The sequence below is a fragment of the Macrotis lagotis genome, chromosome 2 (assembly GCF_037893015.1).
Source record: "Macrotis lagotis isolate mMagLag1 chromosome 2, bilby.v1.9.chrom.fasta, whole genome shotgun sequence".
NCBI lineage: Eukaryota > Metazoa > Chordata > Mammalia > Peramelemorphia > Peramelidae > Macrotis > Macrotis lagotis.
The window spans coordinates 295,607,229-295,622,454 of NC_133659.1; the positions used below are offsets into that span (position 1 = coordinate 295,607,229).

Sequence of the window (15,226 nt, forward strand, 5' to 3'; positions counted from 1 at the left end):
GAGAGAGCTAGTTTACAAAATAGCTAAAAATACAAATAGGCTATAGATAATGTGAATTTGTAGGGTTTTAAGTCTCCTCTGTCTCTGTTGCTATCTCTCTGTCTCTGTTGCTATTTCTCTGTCTGTCTCTAGCTCTCTTTTTTTTTCTCTGTTGCTTAAAGGCCCCATTTCTATTTGAGTTTCATACCACTATTGTAGAGAATTAAAGGTTTAGCTTTGTCCACTATGCATTGATTTCAAAAAAAGGATTTTTTTTACTTGATAAAGTATAGCCTTAAGGTTTTCTGCTATTGCTTCATCTCTGATGTATCCGTTAGAAATGAGTCATGATTCTGTAACAGGGGAAATCACTGCATTTACTTTTTCAATGAATCTAAGTATCAGTATCTAATAAAGTATAAGAGAGGAAGGCAGTTAAACTAACATATTAGTAGTACAGAAAATGTCATTTATCCATTCATTTAATGGTTACCTATCATTCAATAGTCCCCAGTTCTTCCATTACAAAGACAAAATCAGTTCCTGTCCCCAAGAAACTTGCATTCTACTCTGGGGAAAAATGGTAAAGTAAATAAATACAACATGCCATCAAAGCAAGTGCAAACTAGAGAATTGAGTACTTTAAGATCATTGCCTCAGGTAGGAGGCAGTGATTGAATTGAACCTTGAAGCAGGGGCATGATACAAAGATAAGGGGTTCCCTATCAGAGGAGCTTTGAATGATATTCTTCACAGATGATATTATGATTATTTTATATTTGCTCTAGGATCTGACAAGAAAATCCATAGTAAGTCAAAAGAGCAGGATGTAGGCATCAATAAAAAAATGACAGTTGAAAAAATTTGGATTCCTTCATTATTAAATACATGTATGATACATGCACACATATTGCATTATAAACAAATATATCACATATGCTTCTTTTACCAGAGATATCATTGCATCATATGCACACATGCATCACACATATGTGCATACCATTTCATACATATTGATATAAACTTACATAGGCAGAATATAGCATATGCATGGATCTGATTTTATATATGTATGTCTATATATTTGTGCTTATATATATTTATGAATATATAAACATATAAACACACATATATATATATGTGTATATATATATATATATATGTATATATAAAATGGTGTACATTTGACAGTCAGCCAGCCCACTAAGTTAGTAAATTGTGTTCATAACTGAATTGGAGAATGACACAGGGCTTTTCTTTTACATTTCAAAAATTCTGCAGTGCATTCAATGACTCCAAGATGCTAATGGACATCTTTCTAACATTAGTATTGTTTTGGTGTTGAATATTTACTCCCTAGCAGATGGTGTTGAATATTTACTCTCTGCCTTAGGGGGAAGAGCACCACATCAATGAAACCACAGATCAACTGCAATTTTGAATTTCTTAGTTCCAAGATCAGTAACCATCAGATCCATCTTTTGTATATCTTTTAGATATACATTATCATGGAGCAATGTAAAGACACTGTGGGCACTCTGAATATTTGTTGACTTCATTTAACTGGCAAGTAGCCATGAATAACAGTTCCTAACATTTCATTTTCTTTTACCCCTTCATTCTTCATACTAACCATGACTTCCAATCTCTCTTTCTCTCTCTCTCTCTCTCTCTCTCTCTCTCTCTCTCTCTCTCTCTCTCTCTCTCTCTCTCCTCTCCTGGCCACCAGGGGGATAGGATGCTGGAAGACATAAATTAAAAATTTTATTGTGATACTTCCTTAAATTCTTTCAAGTATAAAATGGAAGCTGAATTTGATACTGTTTGGAGTCCCTTCTAGCTCCTAATTTAAGATTCTCTTCATTGGCACACTATCCTCTTTCCTAACAGAACCCCATAGTGAGTGAATTTAGATTTGCAATTTTCTTTACCCAAAAATCCCTTGCTCCTGTATACCATCAACTCTTAGGCTTTACTAAAGCCCAACTCCAGATTATTCCCATTATTCATCTCTCCTACTACCACTCAAATAAAAAACTAGAGATAGTTATAAAAGCTGTCTACTAAAATTTTGTTTTTAATACAAGTTTGGCTATTATTATATTATTATTATCATCATTATCATTATAGTATTAAGAACTACTTAATTTATTCACCACCCCACTTCTCATAAAAACTGTTCCAGACCTTCCCTTTCTTTTCATATTTCTCAGAAGATTCCAGCTCCCCCCAGTTCAGGATTTTGTGCCATACTGAGAAAAACCATTTGTCAATAGTTCCTTTTGTTCCCCCTCGTTCTCATCTCATATTTCCTTAATAATCTCCCTCATTATATTCTCTTTTACTCCACTTGCTGATGAAAAAAATGGTTCTTCTCTAGGTCAAACCAACCCCTATTCATGTATCCTTTTTTATTGATATATTTCTTATTTTAAACTTAAATACAAAATAAGGAAAAATATTGTCATGTGAGCAGCAAAACATGAGAGGATTCATAATATAAAGCAACCAATTTCCATTTCAATAAAGACTAATAATAAATAAATAAATATAAATGCATTTATTGATCATGTAGAGTGTAACATATAATAAATAAATAAATATAAATAAAAAAGTTAGAATGGTTTCTTCTGGAGTATCTTTCATGCCCTGGTGATTCTGAGGGAATTAATGAAATTCATTTCCTCCTCCACCCCTTAAAGAAAGAAACATTTTGATATGGAAATTGTTCAACTTTTCCTTGCTTCCTTGAATGTCCTTCAAGTAGTCTTAAGTCCTCCAATCTATTTTAGTAGGTTGTCTCCACAGTTATCTCTCATCCCTCTAACCCTTTTTTCTCTGTATTGGGTCACTTTTCCTAAAGTCTCAAATCACTCCAATCCACCATCATAACCAATGAAGTAAGTTATTTTTTTTTGCACATCATCTCTCCTCTAAGATTAAGAGTTCCTTGAAAGCAGGAATTGATTGTCTTTTGCCTTTTTTGTATCCCCTTAACTCAGTGTCCAGCATATAGTAGGCACTTAAGAAATATTTATTTATTTGTCAAGAAATAAACAAAAAGTCAGATTGTGGAAATTGCATAGGAATTTATGATATTTTATCCTAGAAGTAAGAGGAACCCACTAGAATTTATTAATTAGAGAGTTGGGGCATGATTCTAATGGGAGAGACAACATGCAAAACATATATATATATATATCACACATCATATAAAGGATGAATAGAAAATAAATAGGGGAAGGCACTAGAATTAAATAAGTTTAAATAAGTTGGGGAATCCTTTCTATATGTGGGATTTTTATCTGAAATTTAAAGGAAGTCAGGGAAGTCAATAGTCAGAGCAGAATTGATGAGGAAGGTTTTAAACAGAAGACACAGTCAGAGAAAATGATCACCTTAATGCCCTACTTACTCTATATACTTTACAATCTAGCCACATTAGCTTGTTTTTTTTTATTCTCATCCATAAAGAACCATTTCCAGTCTCTAATGCTTAGAGTTCTCTTTTCTATAAAGAAACCTTTATTTCCTTAAAAAAAATCAAGTTAAGTACCACTTTCTTCAGAAAGCCCTTCCTGTAGTATCTCCCATGCCTTGGTGATTGTGAGGGATTAATGAAATTCATTTCTGCACATATTGTGCAGAAGTTTCACTGTCTATGATAAAATTATATTGGTGATAGATACCATTCCATAGGAGGTTAGAACACCAATTCTCTATTTTCATCCTTCATCTGCTTCCTATTTTGACTCATTTCCAGGGAATGCTAGTTCTCTTCTTGCTGAACCTAGTCCATTTAGTAGTAGTTTCTCTTTAATGCCATAACTTTGGCCTTCTTCTGATTTTTTATAACTCTATTAAAACTGCAGTTTTAATATAATTTGTCAGTTCTACTTACTCAAATGCATGCAGGCAGTTTAGATATGAACAGAGAAAGGCCAGGAGGAAGGTGCTTGACATTTTTGAAGGTTTGCATAACAAAGTTGGATTCTATCATTGCAAACTGACTGGAGGTTGGAAGAGCAATTCATTTTACAGAGATGAGAGTTTATTTCTTTGACAAAGAAAAAGAAGCATTTCTGACAATACACACAGAAATGATAAATAGCATTACCAAGTTCTAGTCCTTTCCCTGTTCAAAACTGGAATCAATTTCTATTTTAATTACTTTATTATTTTATTTTACTGTTACTGCTAAAATATAACTTATTTTAAATAACTATAATTATTTTAAAGAACTGTTTTGCTCTTAAGAAAGCTAACACCTACTTCTTTCACTCTTTTGGAACCATAGATCATAACAAATAATTTTAAAAGAGATTGTATTGTACTGAAATTCATTATTTTTTATCATTTTTTTAAAGATTTAGTTAGAGGAGCTGCATTTTGGTCCCAATTCTGTCACTTACTATCTGTGTTATACTGGAAAGTTATTTAACCTTTCTGGCTTCAGTTTCTTATCTGTAAAATGAGTAGGTTGAACTAAATGACTTCTAAGAAACCTTTGAACCTTAAATCTATGATCCTTTCATAAACTTTTAAAATGATTACCTTTCCCCCTTAATTTCTTTTATTTATAGCTCTATGCTATCATCTTTCTCTTATCAATTCCACATTTTGACTTTTTTCTCTCCCATATTTTTAGTTTCCTTTCTATTCTGTTTCTATTATCTCTATTGTGTTCCTACTATGAATCTCAACTCTGTTTCATTTTTTTCTTTTCTTTTCTTTTTTTTCTTTCTTTCAAGTTAATTTTCAAAATCATTTCAACATCACCTTGATCCAAATTGATTAGTTATGATTCATTGGTAAAACTGTTTCGCCAGGAATCCAGATTTATCAGCCATTCGAGTTCTGATAGTGTTTAGAAAGATTTTGCTTAATTGGCTACAAATTTTGTTCAGAATAATTTTGGAAATATTTTGCTGCCATGCCCAGGCCACACATTCTTCACTTTCATTTGTGACACTGACATTCTGAGTAATGCATTTTGCTTTCTTGAAATTCTCCTTTCTCCTCCATTTTTTCTGCCTTCTTTATTTCTTTTGGTTTTCCAGACCATTTTCCTTATAAGTATGCCATTCTTCCATTATTTGGATTTATTTTAAATGTATGATAGAACATGGGTGCCCCTTGGTCAAGATGGTGTTTGGCACCCAGGATCTCCCTCGTTCTCCAAGGAGTCCCTCTGAACTCTGTATCCATAGATGTAGGAGTTGTCTTTTACACCTAAGGTGAAGGATGAAGCTCTTTATTTCACTCTCCCTGGATCTTTGCATTCCCTCCAAGAGCCTTAGGAAAATTCACATAAGTTTATCTTTGAATCAGGTCTTGAATCTCCTCAAAAACAAAGAGTTGAGAGATAATCAATACAAATTGTAAATTACGTAGAATACCTAACAGCAGTTTATCTCTTTCACAGAAAGAAATATTTAACATTGGAGACACATACAGATTATCAAAGAAAGACAAACAATAATAATTTATTACTACAGTAATTTTTTTCTTGAACATCAAAACAAAGAGCAGTTCAGGAAATTGTTAAATTATCGTTTCAAATTTCAACTTGGTTTTGTACTGTGCAAACCGTCCAGATCTTCCTACATCTGTCTTCTTGGAATAACCAGGAGAACATTTGGGCTGATCCTCCTGCTGGTGGTCATCTTTTCAAAGGGTAGAGTTATAGCCCCTTCTTGTTGGCAGTCAACTCTGGATCTGGAAAGATCCAGGAGTTTAAGACCTCTTGAATTTATAAGGTTTCTTCTAAGGCAAAGTGTGGAATCTCTGACACTGGGGAGTATAAACCTGACATTATCAGGGCAACCTCAGACAAGATTCAAATTCAATAAATCTAGGAGCTTTGAGGGATGTATTAATTAAATGTTTGTCCAAATATAGAAGGTGGATGATATTAATGACCCTTGGCAGAAAAGAAAGGTTTCCCCATCTTTGGTCCAAAGCCAGACATGTGTAACTGAGGATTGCTATTTGGATACCTAAACACTGGGATAGAATACAAAATAAAGAAGCTAGAGGCCCATGTCTAGGCCTAGACACTTTTAAATTGAGAGAGAAAGAGAGAGACAGAGACAAAGAGAGAAACAGACAGAGAGACAGAGAGATAGAGAGAGAAACAGAGAGACAGACAGACAGACAGAGAAACAGAGATATAGAGACAGTCAAAGAGAGAGACAGATACAGAGATATAGAGAGACAATCAGAGGAAGACAGAACAAGAGAGACAGTCAGAGAGAGACAGAGAGACAGAGTACAGAGACAGAGACAGAGACAGAAAGATTTTTATTTTTAACAGTGCCCTATCCTCTCCATCATAACCTCTACAGATCTCAGTTTTGTAATCTGTAAAATAAAACAGTTGGCCAATATAGCTCTAAAGTCAATACATATGGTGTATTATTTGTGAAGTAAACAGGAAAGAAGAACGGAATAGAAAGAAGGGTGTACCCTAGAAATGAGTTACTAATGATAAGGAATGAAAAGTAGAAAATAGGCTCATTAATCTCCCATATTTACTTACTTTTAAGCAATGAATAATTTCATGCAAAATCTGAAAATGCATAAATCTGGAATATATTTTTTAAAAATGTCAATTTAAATTTAAAGAAAACAGGTATTAAGAAAAAATTCTAATTGAGAGTTTCTGAAATATTTTTAACTGGTGCTCCTGAAGGCAAGGCATGTCTTTGGAATTGTGCTGCTCCATAGACCTGCTATTATTTAGATCCCTCCTTCACAGAACTGTCTCTTATGCCTGAGTTCAGTCCCATTGCAAAGCTTTTATTTTTCCTTGTATTTGTAAATTAGTCCTCTTTCCCTTTAAAAATGAAACAAAAGGATACCTTTTCCTTGTCTCTTTACTTTTAGGCTCTCTCACTTATAGACTTCAGGATAAAATAATAGCTGTCAGATACCATTCTATTCTCATAACAAACATTGCAGTCTAAGTATTCCCCTAATTCAATAAGAAAAGCCAAAAGCTATTTATTTCTACTTTGGATCCCTCTCACCATTTTTCACTCTTCATGATTTCTCCTTTAGGTACCAGGTAGCCTTACTTCTGTGAAGTTCATGTTCCCCTCTCTCTTTATTAAAGCTAATCTATCCTCTGTTCTGTTATTTCCTTTGGACGTTGAGTACAAGTCTTATCCCTATCGAATTGTATAGTCTTGGAGAACAGACTGTTTCTTTTTCATTTTCACACTTTCCACTACATTTAATGCAATATCTTGCACATAGTAGGTCCTTAACAAAAACATGATGAATGAATGAATGAATGAATGAATGAATGAATGAAAAACATTTGTAAAAAAATCAAAAACAAACCCCTCGGCCTCAGACATTTAATAATGACCTAGCTGTGTGTCCTTGGGCAAGCCACTTAACCCCATTGCCTTGCAAAAAACCTAAAAACAAAAAAAACCCAAAACCCCTCATGAATATCTGATATATTATTCATTCTAGGTAAAATAAAGAATTTCTAATGGTGAGACTTTCCATATAGAGCAAACTCAAATAGTTGATATATTAGGCAAAGGAGCATTTGCAAAGGAGCATTTCTGATGCCCTTAAATTTATTCCATGGAATTGGTTGGTAAGGTCCTTGAGGACATAGATTATCTTTTGTCTATTTTTGAATTCCCAGCACTAACAGCACAGTTCCCAGCAGATGGTAGGTGCTTAATAAATGCTTATTGATTGATTGATTAGTTTACTCTTCAACCAAAATATTATATGCAGTCAACTTTTTAGAATACTATCTGTTCTTCACTCTTTGTTTAGGAAAGTCCTCTACACTACAATAGGGACACTTTCTATTTTGTTTTATTGCTTTTTTTTTTTCATATTCCCAGTACTAAATAAATTCTTGCAGGATATACTTTGATTAATTCCACAATCATTTATTATCAACCACATTTGTGGTGTTGATCTTTGTGGAAAAAATAAGGAAAGGTTGGTGATGATATACATTTAATTTTAATATTCAATATTAAGATTTTCTCTATTACTTTCTAAAGTCTAGAAAATCAACATAAGAATAAGTCAAGCACTAAATGGTAAGTAAGGTTTGCCAATTTTCAAGATGTAATTGCTCACAGTGAAATGTCCAATAATCATTTCTGCCAGTTCTTATGAACTGGTACCAACACATTTCTGGACATAACTTTTTTCACACACACGTGTATCAAAGTTATGAGCGGTAGAATAAATAACCATAATGGAAAGACTATGAGATTCGAAATAGGTTCTAAGAGAAATCAAATTTTGCTAAGTGATTATTTACTAAAATAAAATATTTTGCATAGTTTGAAAAAGAAAAAAGAGAAATGGTGAGTCCGGAATATTCAATTCTTACCTCTAAATGAAAATGTTTACAAAACCAAACTTTTGAATTATATGTTAAAAAATATTTAGTTTTTAGAAAAAGTCCTAGTGTGTGTATAAAGAGTTTATTTCCATGTTAAATATTTGCTAAATTGTAGGGTTTTTTTTTTCCTTTTCAGAACATTTCAGGTTTTCAAACTGAAGCTAAAGTCGTTGGATTGGAACCAATCACGGCCTATTCAGTTAGTGTATCCGCATTTACAAGAGTTGGAAATGGCAATCATTTCAGTAATATTGTACTATTCACGACACAAGAATCAGGTTAGACACAGTTTTCTGAACCCTCAGATGTTTCATTTTGCATTAATCCATTTTCTTTCTTTTTCAATTAACATGACAAAACACCAATATTCTCTAGTCCTCTAAAAATTTCACTGTTGCAAGATAATTCAGGTCTTGTTGGATGTTTGAAATAACATGTTTATTCTTCCTTTTGAAACTGGAGATTAGTTGGGGAACAAAGCTAGCTTCTAGATCACATCGGGAGTAGTTATATCACTGAACATTAGAGGCAGGTAGTTAGAAGGAGAGCAAGTTATTCCAACAGTCACTTTTAATAAGCTGATTTAAAAAAAATAAGAACAATAATATAGATGGGGCATGGGCTAGGAGAAGATGGGGGTTCTCATGAATGATATTAGTCCTTAAAAAGTCAGAAATTTATTGAAGTATTTCAGTTTCCCTTTTCTTACTAGTACTGGAATGCTATGGAATGCAGGTAGTTTAATCACTTGCCTATTACATCATGGTTTTGTATATGATTTACGTTGTACTGAACTACCATATCCAGAAGTGACTTCAAATACGTTCTTGATCTTTTTCCATTGGGAATTTACTACTGTAGTTATCATGTTAAATGAATAGATCCAAAACCCTTTACCTGAAAATGTAATGAAAGATTTTTTTTCTACTATAGTGTTCTCTAACCATATACCCAAGAAGTGTATTTATAGACTGAACTAAAATATGTGATAACTTCCCACTCAATGTGTAAACACTAATTTTGATTCTGTTTATCACTTAAGTTCCAGATGTTGTTCAGAATATTCACTGTACTGCCACCAGTTGGCAGTCAATTCAACTCAAGTGGGATCCCCCTAAAAAGACAAATGGAATAATTACACATTATATTATAACAGTTGAAAGAAATTCTACAAAAATAGCTTCACAAGAGCATATGCATAATTTCAAAGAACTGCTATCAAATACGTCTTATGTATTTAAAATACAAGCTTCTACATCTGCTGGAGAAGGAAAAGAGGAAATATGCAATGCTAGTACATTACATGAAACAGGTAAATGTGTTTTTGCAAAATGAATATATCTCACAATTATAAAAATTACTTTAAATATCCCTCTTTTATATATTACTTATCCTAATCCTATTTTATTTAATTTTATTTAAATTTTCCCCAATTACATGTAAAGATAATTTTATACATTCATTTTTTATTTTATTTATTTATTTTGAATTTTACAATTTTTCCTGTAATCTTGCTTCTCCCCCCCCATCCCCCACAAAAGACAGTCTGTTAGCCTTTGCATATTGATGTAAGTTGAATGCGATGAGAGAGAAATCATATCCTTAAGGGACAAAAAATAAAATTATATATTCATTTTTGTAAAATGTTCTCCCCTGACTTCCTTCCCTTCCCAAAGACAACAGGCAATCTGATATAGGTTATACATGTTAAAAATATTTCCAGATTATTCATGCTATGAAAGAAGAATCATAATAGAAAGCAAAAAATCATAAAAAAGCAAAAAGCTAATGAAAAAGTGAAAATATTATACTTTGATTTGCATTCAAATTCCCTAGTTCTTTACCCGATTTGGAAAGATTTTCATTTTCCATTTTCCATCACAAATCTTTATGTATTTTCTTTTATTGATTGTATAGCTGAAAAGAGCTAAATCTGTTCTAGCTGCTCATCACACAAGGTTCCTCTTACTGGGTACAATGTTCACCTGGTTCTGTGCTTTTTCAGCATTCGTTCATGTAATCAATTTCCCCAGTTTTTCCGAAATCTGCTTGTTCATTATTTCTTTTTTTTCTAGTTTTTTTTTTTTTTTTTGGCAAGGCAAATGAGGTCAAGTGACTTGCACAAGGCCACACAGCTGGGTAATTATTAAGTGTCTGAGGTTGGATTTGAACTCAGGTACTCCTGACTCCAGGGCCAGTGCTCTATCTACTGCGCCACCTAGCCGCCCCTTGTTCATTATTTCTTATGGCACAATAGCATTTAATTAGATTCATATTTCACAACTTCCTCAGCTATTCCTCAATTGGTGGACATACCCTCAATTTCTAATTCTTTGCAACCACAAAAAGCTATTAACTTTTTTTTTTTATTTTATATGTGGGTCTTTTCTTCTTTTTTTATCAACTCCTTGGGAAACAGAGCTAGTAGTCTTTTTACTGGATTAAAGGATATACATAATTTTATAGTCCTTTTGGGCAAAGTTCCAAAGTAGTTGATTCAATTCACAATTCTACAAACAGTGTATTAGTGTCCCAGTTTTCTCACACTCCCCTCAGCATTTCTCATTTCCCTTTTCTGTCATATTAGTGAATGTGATAGATATGAGGTGGTAATTTACATTTGTTTTAATTTGCATTTCTCTAATCAATAGTTATTTAGAGCATTTTTTCATATGAATATAGATGGCTTTGATTTCTTCATCTAAAAACTGCCTGCTCATATCCTTTGACCATTTGTCAACTGAGTTGTATTTTTACAAATTTAATTCAGTTCTCTATATATTTTAGAAATGAGATCTTTATCAGAAATGCTGGCTATAACTATTATTTCTCAGCTTTTTGTTTTCCCCTCTTGTCTTGATTGCATTGGTTTTGTTTGTGTAAAAACTTTTCAATATATAATGCAATTAAAATTATCTACTTTGCATTTCATGAAGATCTCTAACTCTTGTTTGATTATAAATTCTTTTCCTCTCCATAAATCTGACAGCTCAACTATTCCTCATACTCCTAATTGCCTTGTGGTATCACCCTTTATGTCTAAAGCATATACCCATTTTGATTTTACTTTGGTATAGGTCTATGGCTAGTTTCTGCCATGCTGTTTTCTAATTTTCTCAGCAGTTTTGGTCAAATAGTGAATCATTTCCCCAGAAGCTGGAGTCTTCAGATTTATCATATGGTAGATTGCTATAGCTATTTACTACCATGTCTTTTGTACCTAATTGATTCATTGATCCACTGCTCTAATTCTTATCCAGTAGCAAATAATTTTGATGATTGCCATTATTCATGAATTCCCTTATTATTCTTGTCTTTTTGATCTTTCAGATGTTTCTAATTATTTTTTCAAGCTTTATAAATTTATTGATATGTTGATTGGTATGGCACGGAATAAAGATAGATTGTCATTTTTTATATTAGAACCATTGATATTTTTCCAGTTATTTAGATCTGACTTTATTTGTGTGAAGAATGTACTGTAATTGTGTTCATATAGTTCCTGGGTTTGTCTTGGCAGGTAGACTCCCATATGTTTTATATTGTCTACAGTCATTTCATGTTTTTGAATTGAAATTTTATTTTATTTTTTCCATTTACATGCAAAAGTAGTTTTTTTTTAATATTTATCCACTTGCAAATATATGAATTCCACATTTTTCTACTACCCTCTCTTCTATCCCTGCTCCCCATGGAGGCAAACAGTCTGGTAAAAGTTGTACATGTATAATTGTGTTTAATATAGTTTCATATTAGTTTTATTTAATTAGAATGAAGGGGAAAGGATAAAAAAAGAGAAAGAAATTTTTAAAAAGTGAACATAGTATGCTCTGCTCTGCACCTAGACCCTCTTAATACAGATGCATTATCCATAGCAGGTCTCTCAAGATTTTTCTTGATCTCTGAACTGCTGAGAGTAGCTGTATCCATCATAGTTGATCAACACACAATGTTGTTGTTAATATGTACAATTTTCTCTTGGTTCTGCTCACTTCACTCAGCAGTAGTTCATGAAAGTCTTTCCATGTTTCTCTAAAGTCTGACTGATCATGGCTTCTTATAGAACAGTGGTCTTTCATAGCATTCATATACCATATCTTACTCAGCCATTTCCTAATTGATGGGCATCTCCTCAATTTCCAATTCTTTGTCACTACATAAAGAGCTGCTACAAACATTTTTGACCATATGAGACTTGCCATGTTTTTAATGCTCTTTTTGTGATAAAGACCTAGTATTGGTATTGCTGTATCATAGAGTATGAACTTTTTTTTTGTTCTTTGAGTATAGATTCAGATTGTTCTCCAGAATGGCTGAATCAGTTCACAACTTCACCAACAATGCATTAATGTCCCAAAGTTTCCCAGATCCTCTCTAATATTGATCATTTTCCTTTTTTGTCATCTTAATCAATTTGATAAGTGAGATGTGATAACTCATAGTTGTTTTAATTTGTATTTAGCTAATGAATAATGACTTGGAGAATTTTTTTCATATGTATATTCATATACTATATCTATGTATCTATCATCTATCTATACTATACTATACTATACTATACTATACTATACTATACTATACTATACTATACTATAAAAAGCTTTAATTTCTTGCTCTGAAAATTTCTTGTTGATATCTTTTGACCATTTATCAATTGGGGAATGTATAGTCACTTTATTGAACTCAGTTTCTTCTGACTCCATGGCAGGTACTCAATCCACTGGACCTCCTAGTTAACCCTTTTAAAAATTATTTATTTATTTAAGGCAATGGGGTTAAGTGACTTGCCCAAGGTCACACAGTTCAGCAATTATTATGTGTCTGAAGCTAGATTTGATCTTAGGTCCTCCTGACTCCAGGGCTCATGCTCTATTCACTGCACTACCTAGCTGCTCTGTATCGTCACTTTAAATGGAATTTCTCTATCTCTTACTGCTAGACTTTATGGTAATGTAGAGAAATTCTGAGGATTTATGTGGATTTATTTTATATTCTGCAACTTTGCTAAAGTTGTCAATTGTTTCAAGTACTTTTGTAGTTGATTCTCTAGGATCCTCTAAATATACTGTCATATCATCTGCAAAAAGTAACAGTTTTGTTTTCTTTGTGCCTGTTCTAAATTTTTAAATTATTTTCTTCTCTTATTGTTAAGCGAACATTTCTAGTACACTGTGGAATAATAGTTGTGATAGTGGGCATCCTTGTTTCACCCCTAATCTATTGGGAATATGTCTCACTTATCCCCATTATATAAAATGCTTTCTGATGGTTTTAGATAGATACTGCTCACTATTTTAAGGAAAACTCCATTTATTCTTATGTTCTCTAATATTCCAATTGAAATGTGTATAGTATATTGTCCAAAGCATTTTTCAGTATCTAATGGTATAATTCCTAACCCCATTTTACTTGAAAACATTTTGATGCTTATTTCTTTCTGATTTAATCACCTACTAAGTATGCAAATTATGCAAGTTTCCAGTCCTTTCTCATAATAATGAGGCAATGTTTAGGAGGAAGAAATGCCTAGTAATGGTGGAAAAATGAGGAAAGAGGGAAGCGTAAGCATCAAGCACTATAACTTTTATATAAATATCCCCCATCATATAGCTCAGAGTACAGTTTAAAAATGAATCAAATTTCCCTACTTCAACAGTTCCCTGATCTCTTCAGTAGGAGAACATTGGAGTGAAGTGTATTGGAGTGAGCTTTTCCTCTGACTCCACTTTCTAACCCACAAGAGAAACTTCAAACCAATGTCTGGAATTCTCTATCTCCCCCAAAGTCAAACTGAGAGTGTACTTTTGGCCACACAATGGATCTGTGGCACTTGAAACATTTTTATTTATATTACTACATATAATTCGCCAAATTGAAACTATAAGCATCAGTTTGGTTGTTGATACCACAATGTATTTTCTTAAACCTCACTTTGCCCAACATTCAAGCATCTACAACCCAAGATGGGATGTTCTTCAAGGGAAAATTCTTGAATTAGGAGAAAGGTAATCATGAAAGAGAGCATCTCTTTACATTTCTAAAATCTTCCCTTCAGATATGTTTGGCACATGAGATAAAGATGGATGATCCATCATTTAAAAGTTGTTTTCAGATTCAATTCTTGGAACTTTTCTCCAGGATTGTATCTCCAAGTTCACAAAGGGAATCCATGGAGGGGTAGGGCTCATCATCAGTCTCCTTTTAAGACAAAGACTCTTAACTTCATGCCCATGATCTTTTTTTCTTTGATATTTTAACAATTATATATTTCATCATGATTAATTTTCTTTGTATCCCACATATTTTATGTATTTAAAAACATTACTCTGAGATGTTCATAGATTTCACCAGACCACTAAAGGAAACTCCTGCTTGAATGACTATTTTTAAGAATATATAAGAGAAATATGAAAAATAATGTATCTCCAGGTAAATAGAAATCTATCTGTTCTGTATTTTAAAAGTAACTTGATACTTTAGGACTAATGGTCACCTCATTACTAATTCTAGTGACTTTACTTCTGCTCTCCTATCCTTCTGGCCTTCTGTAATTTTTGACATTGTTATCCAAACCCACTTTCTTGTACCTTCTACTTCCATGATATTATTCTTTTTTTATTCTCCTCTTAACTTTCTGTTCACTTATTTTTCATCACTTTGGCAAATCATCACACATTTTATGAAATCCTTAACTGTGGAAATACTACATAATTGTGCTCTAGATCCAATATTCTCTGTATATTCTCTCTCTCTTAGGTCTCTTCAGCTTTTCTGAGTTACTATTTTCTTTATAAATATGACTTCCAGATCCATATTTCCAGCATTAATCTTTCGCTTTCTTGTAGTCCTGAAACTGTC

The 15,226-nt window shown here is 32.7% G+C and overlaps 1 protein-coding gene across 1 annotated transcript in view; it reads left to right on the plus strand.

Annotated features, from left to right (window-relative positions):
- Positions 1-15,226, plus strand: part of PTPRQ (protein tyrosine phosphatase receptor type Q) — a 316,015-nt gene that overhangs the window by 97,563 nt on the left and 203,226 nt on the right. The window contains exons 23-24 of the mRNA XM_074221062.1: positions 8,505-8,646; positions 9,411-9,680. Coding sequence (XP_074077163.1) covers positions 8,505-8,646; positions 9,411-9,680 — 412 coding nt within the window. The remainder of the gene's footprint in view (positions 1-8,504; positions 8,647-9,410; positions 9,681-15,226) is intronic.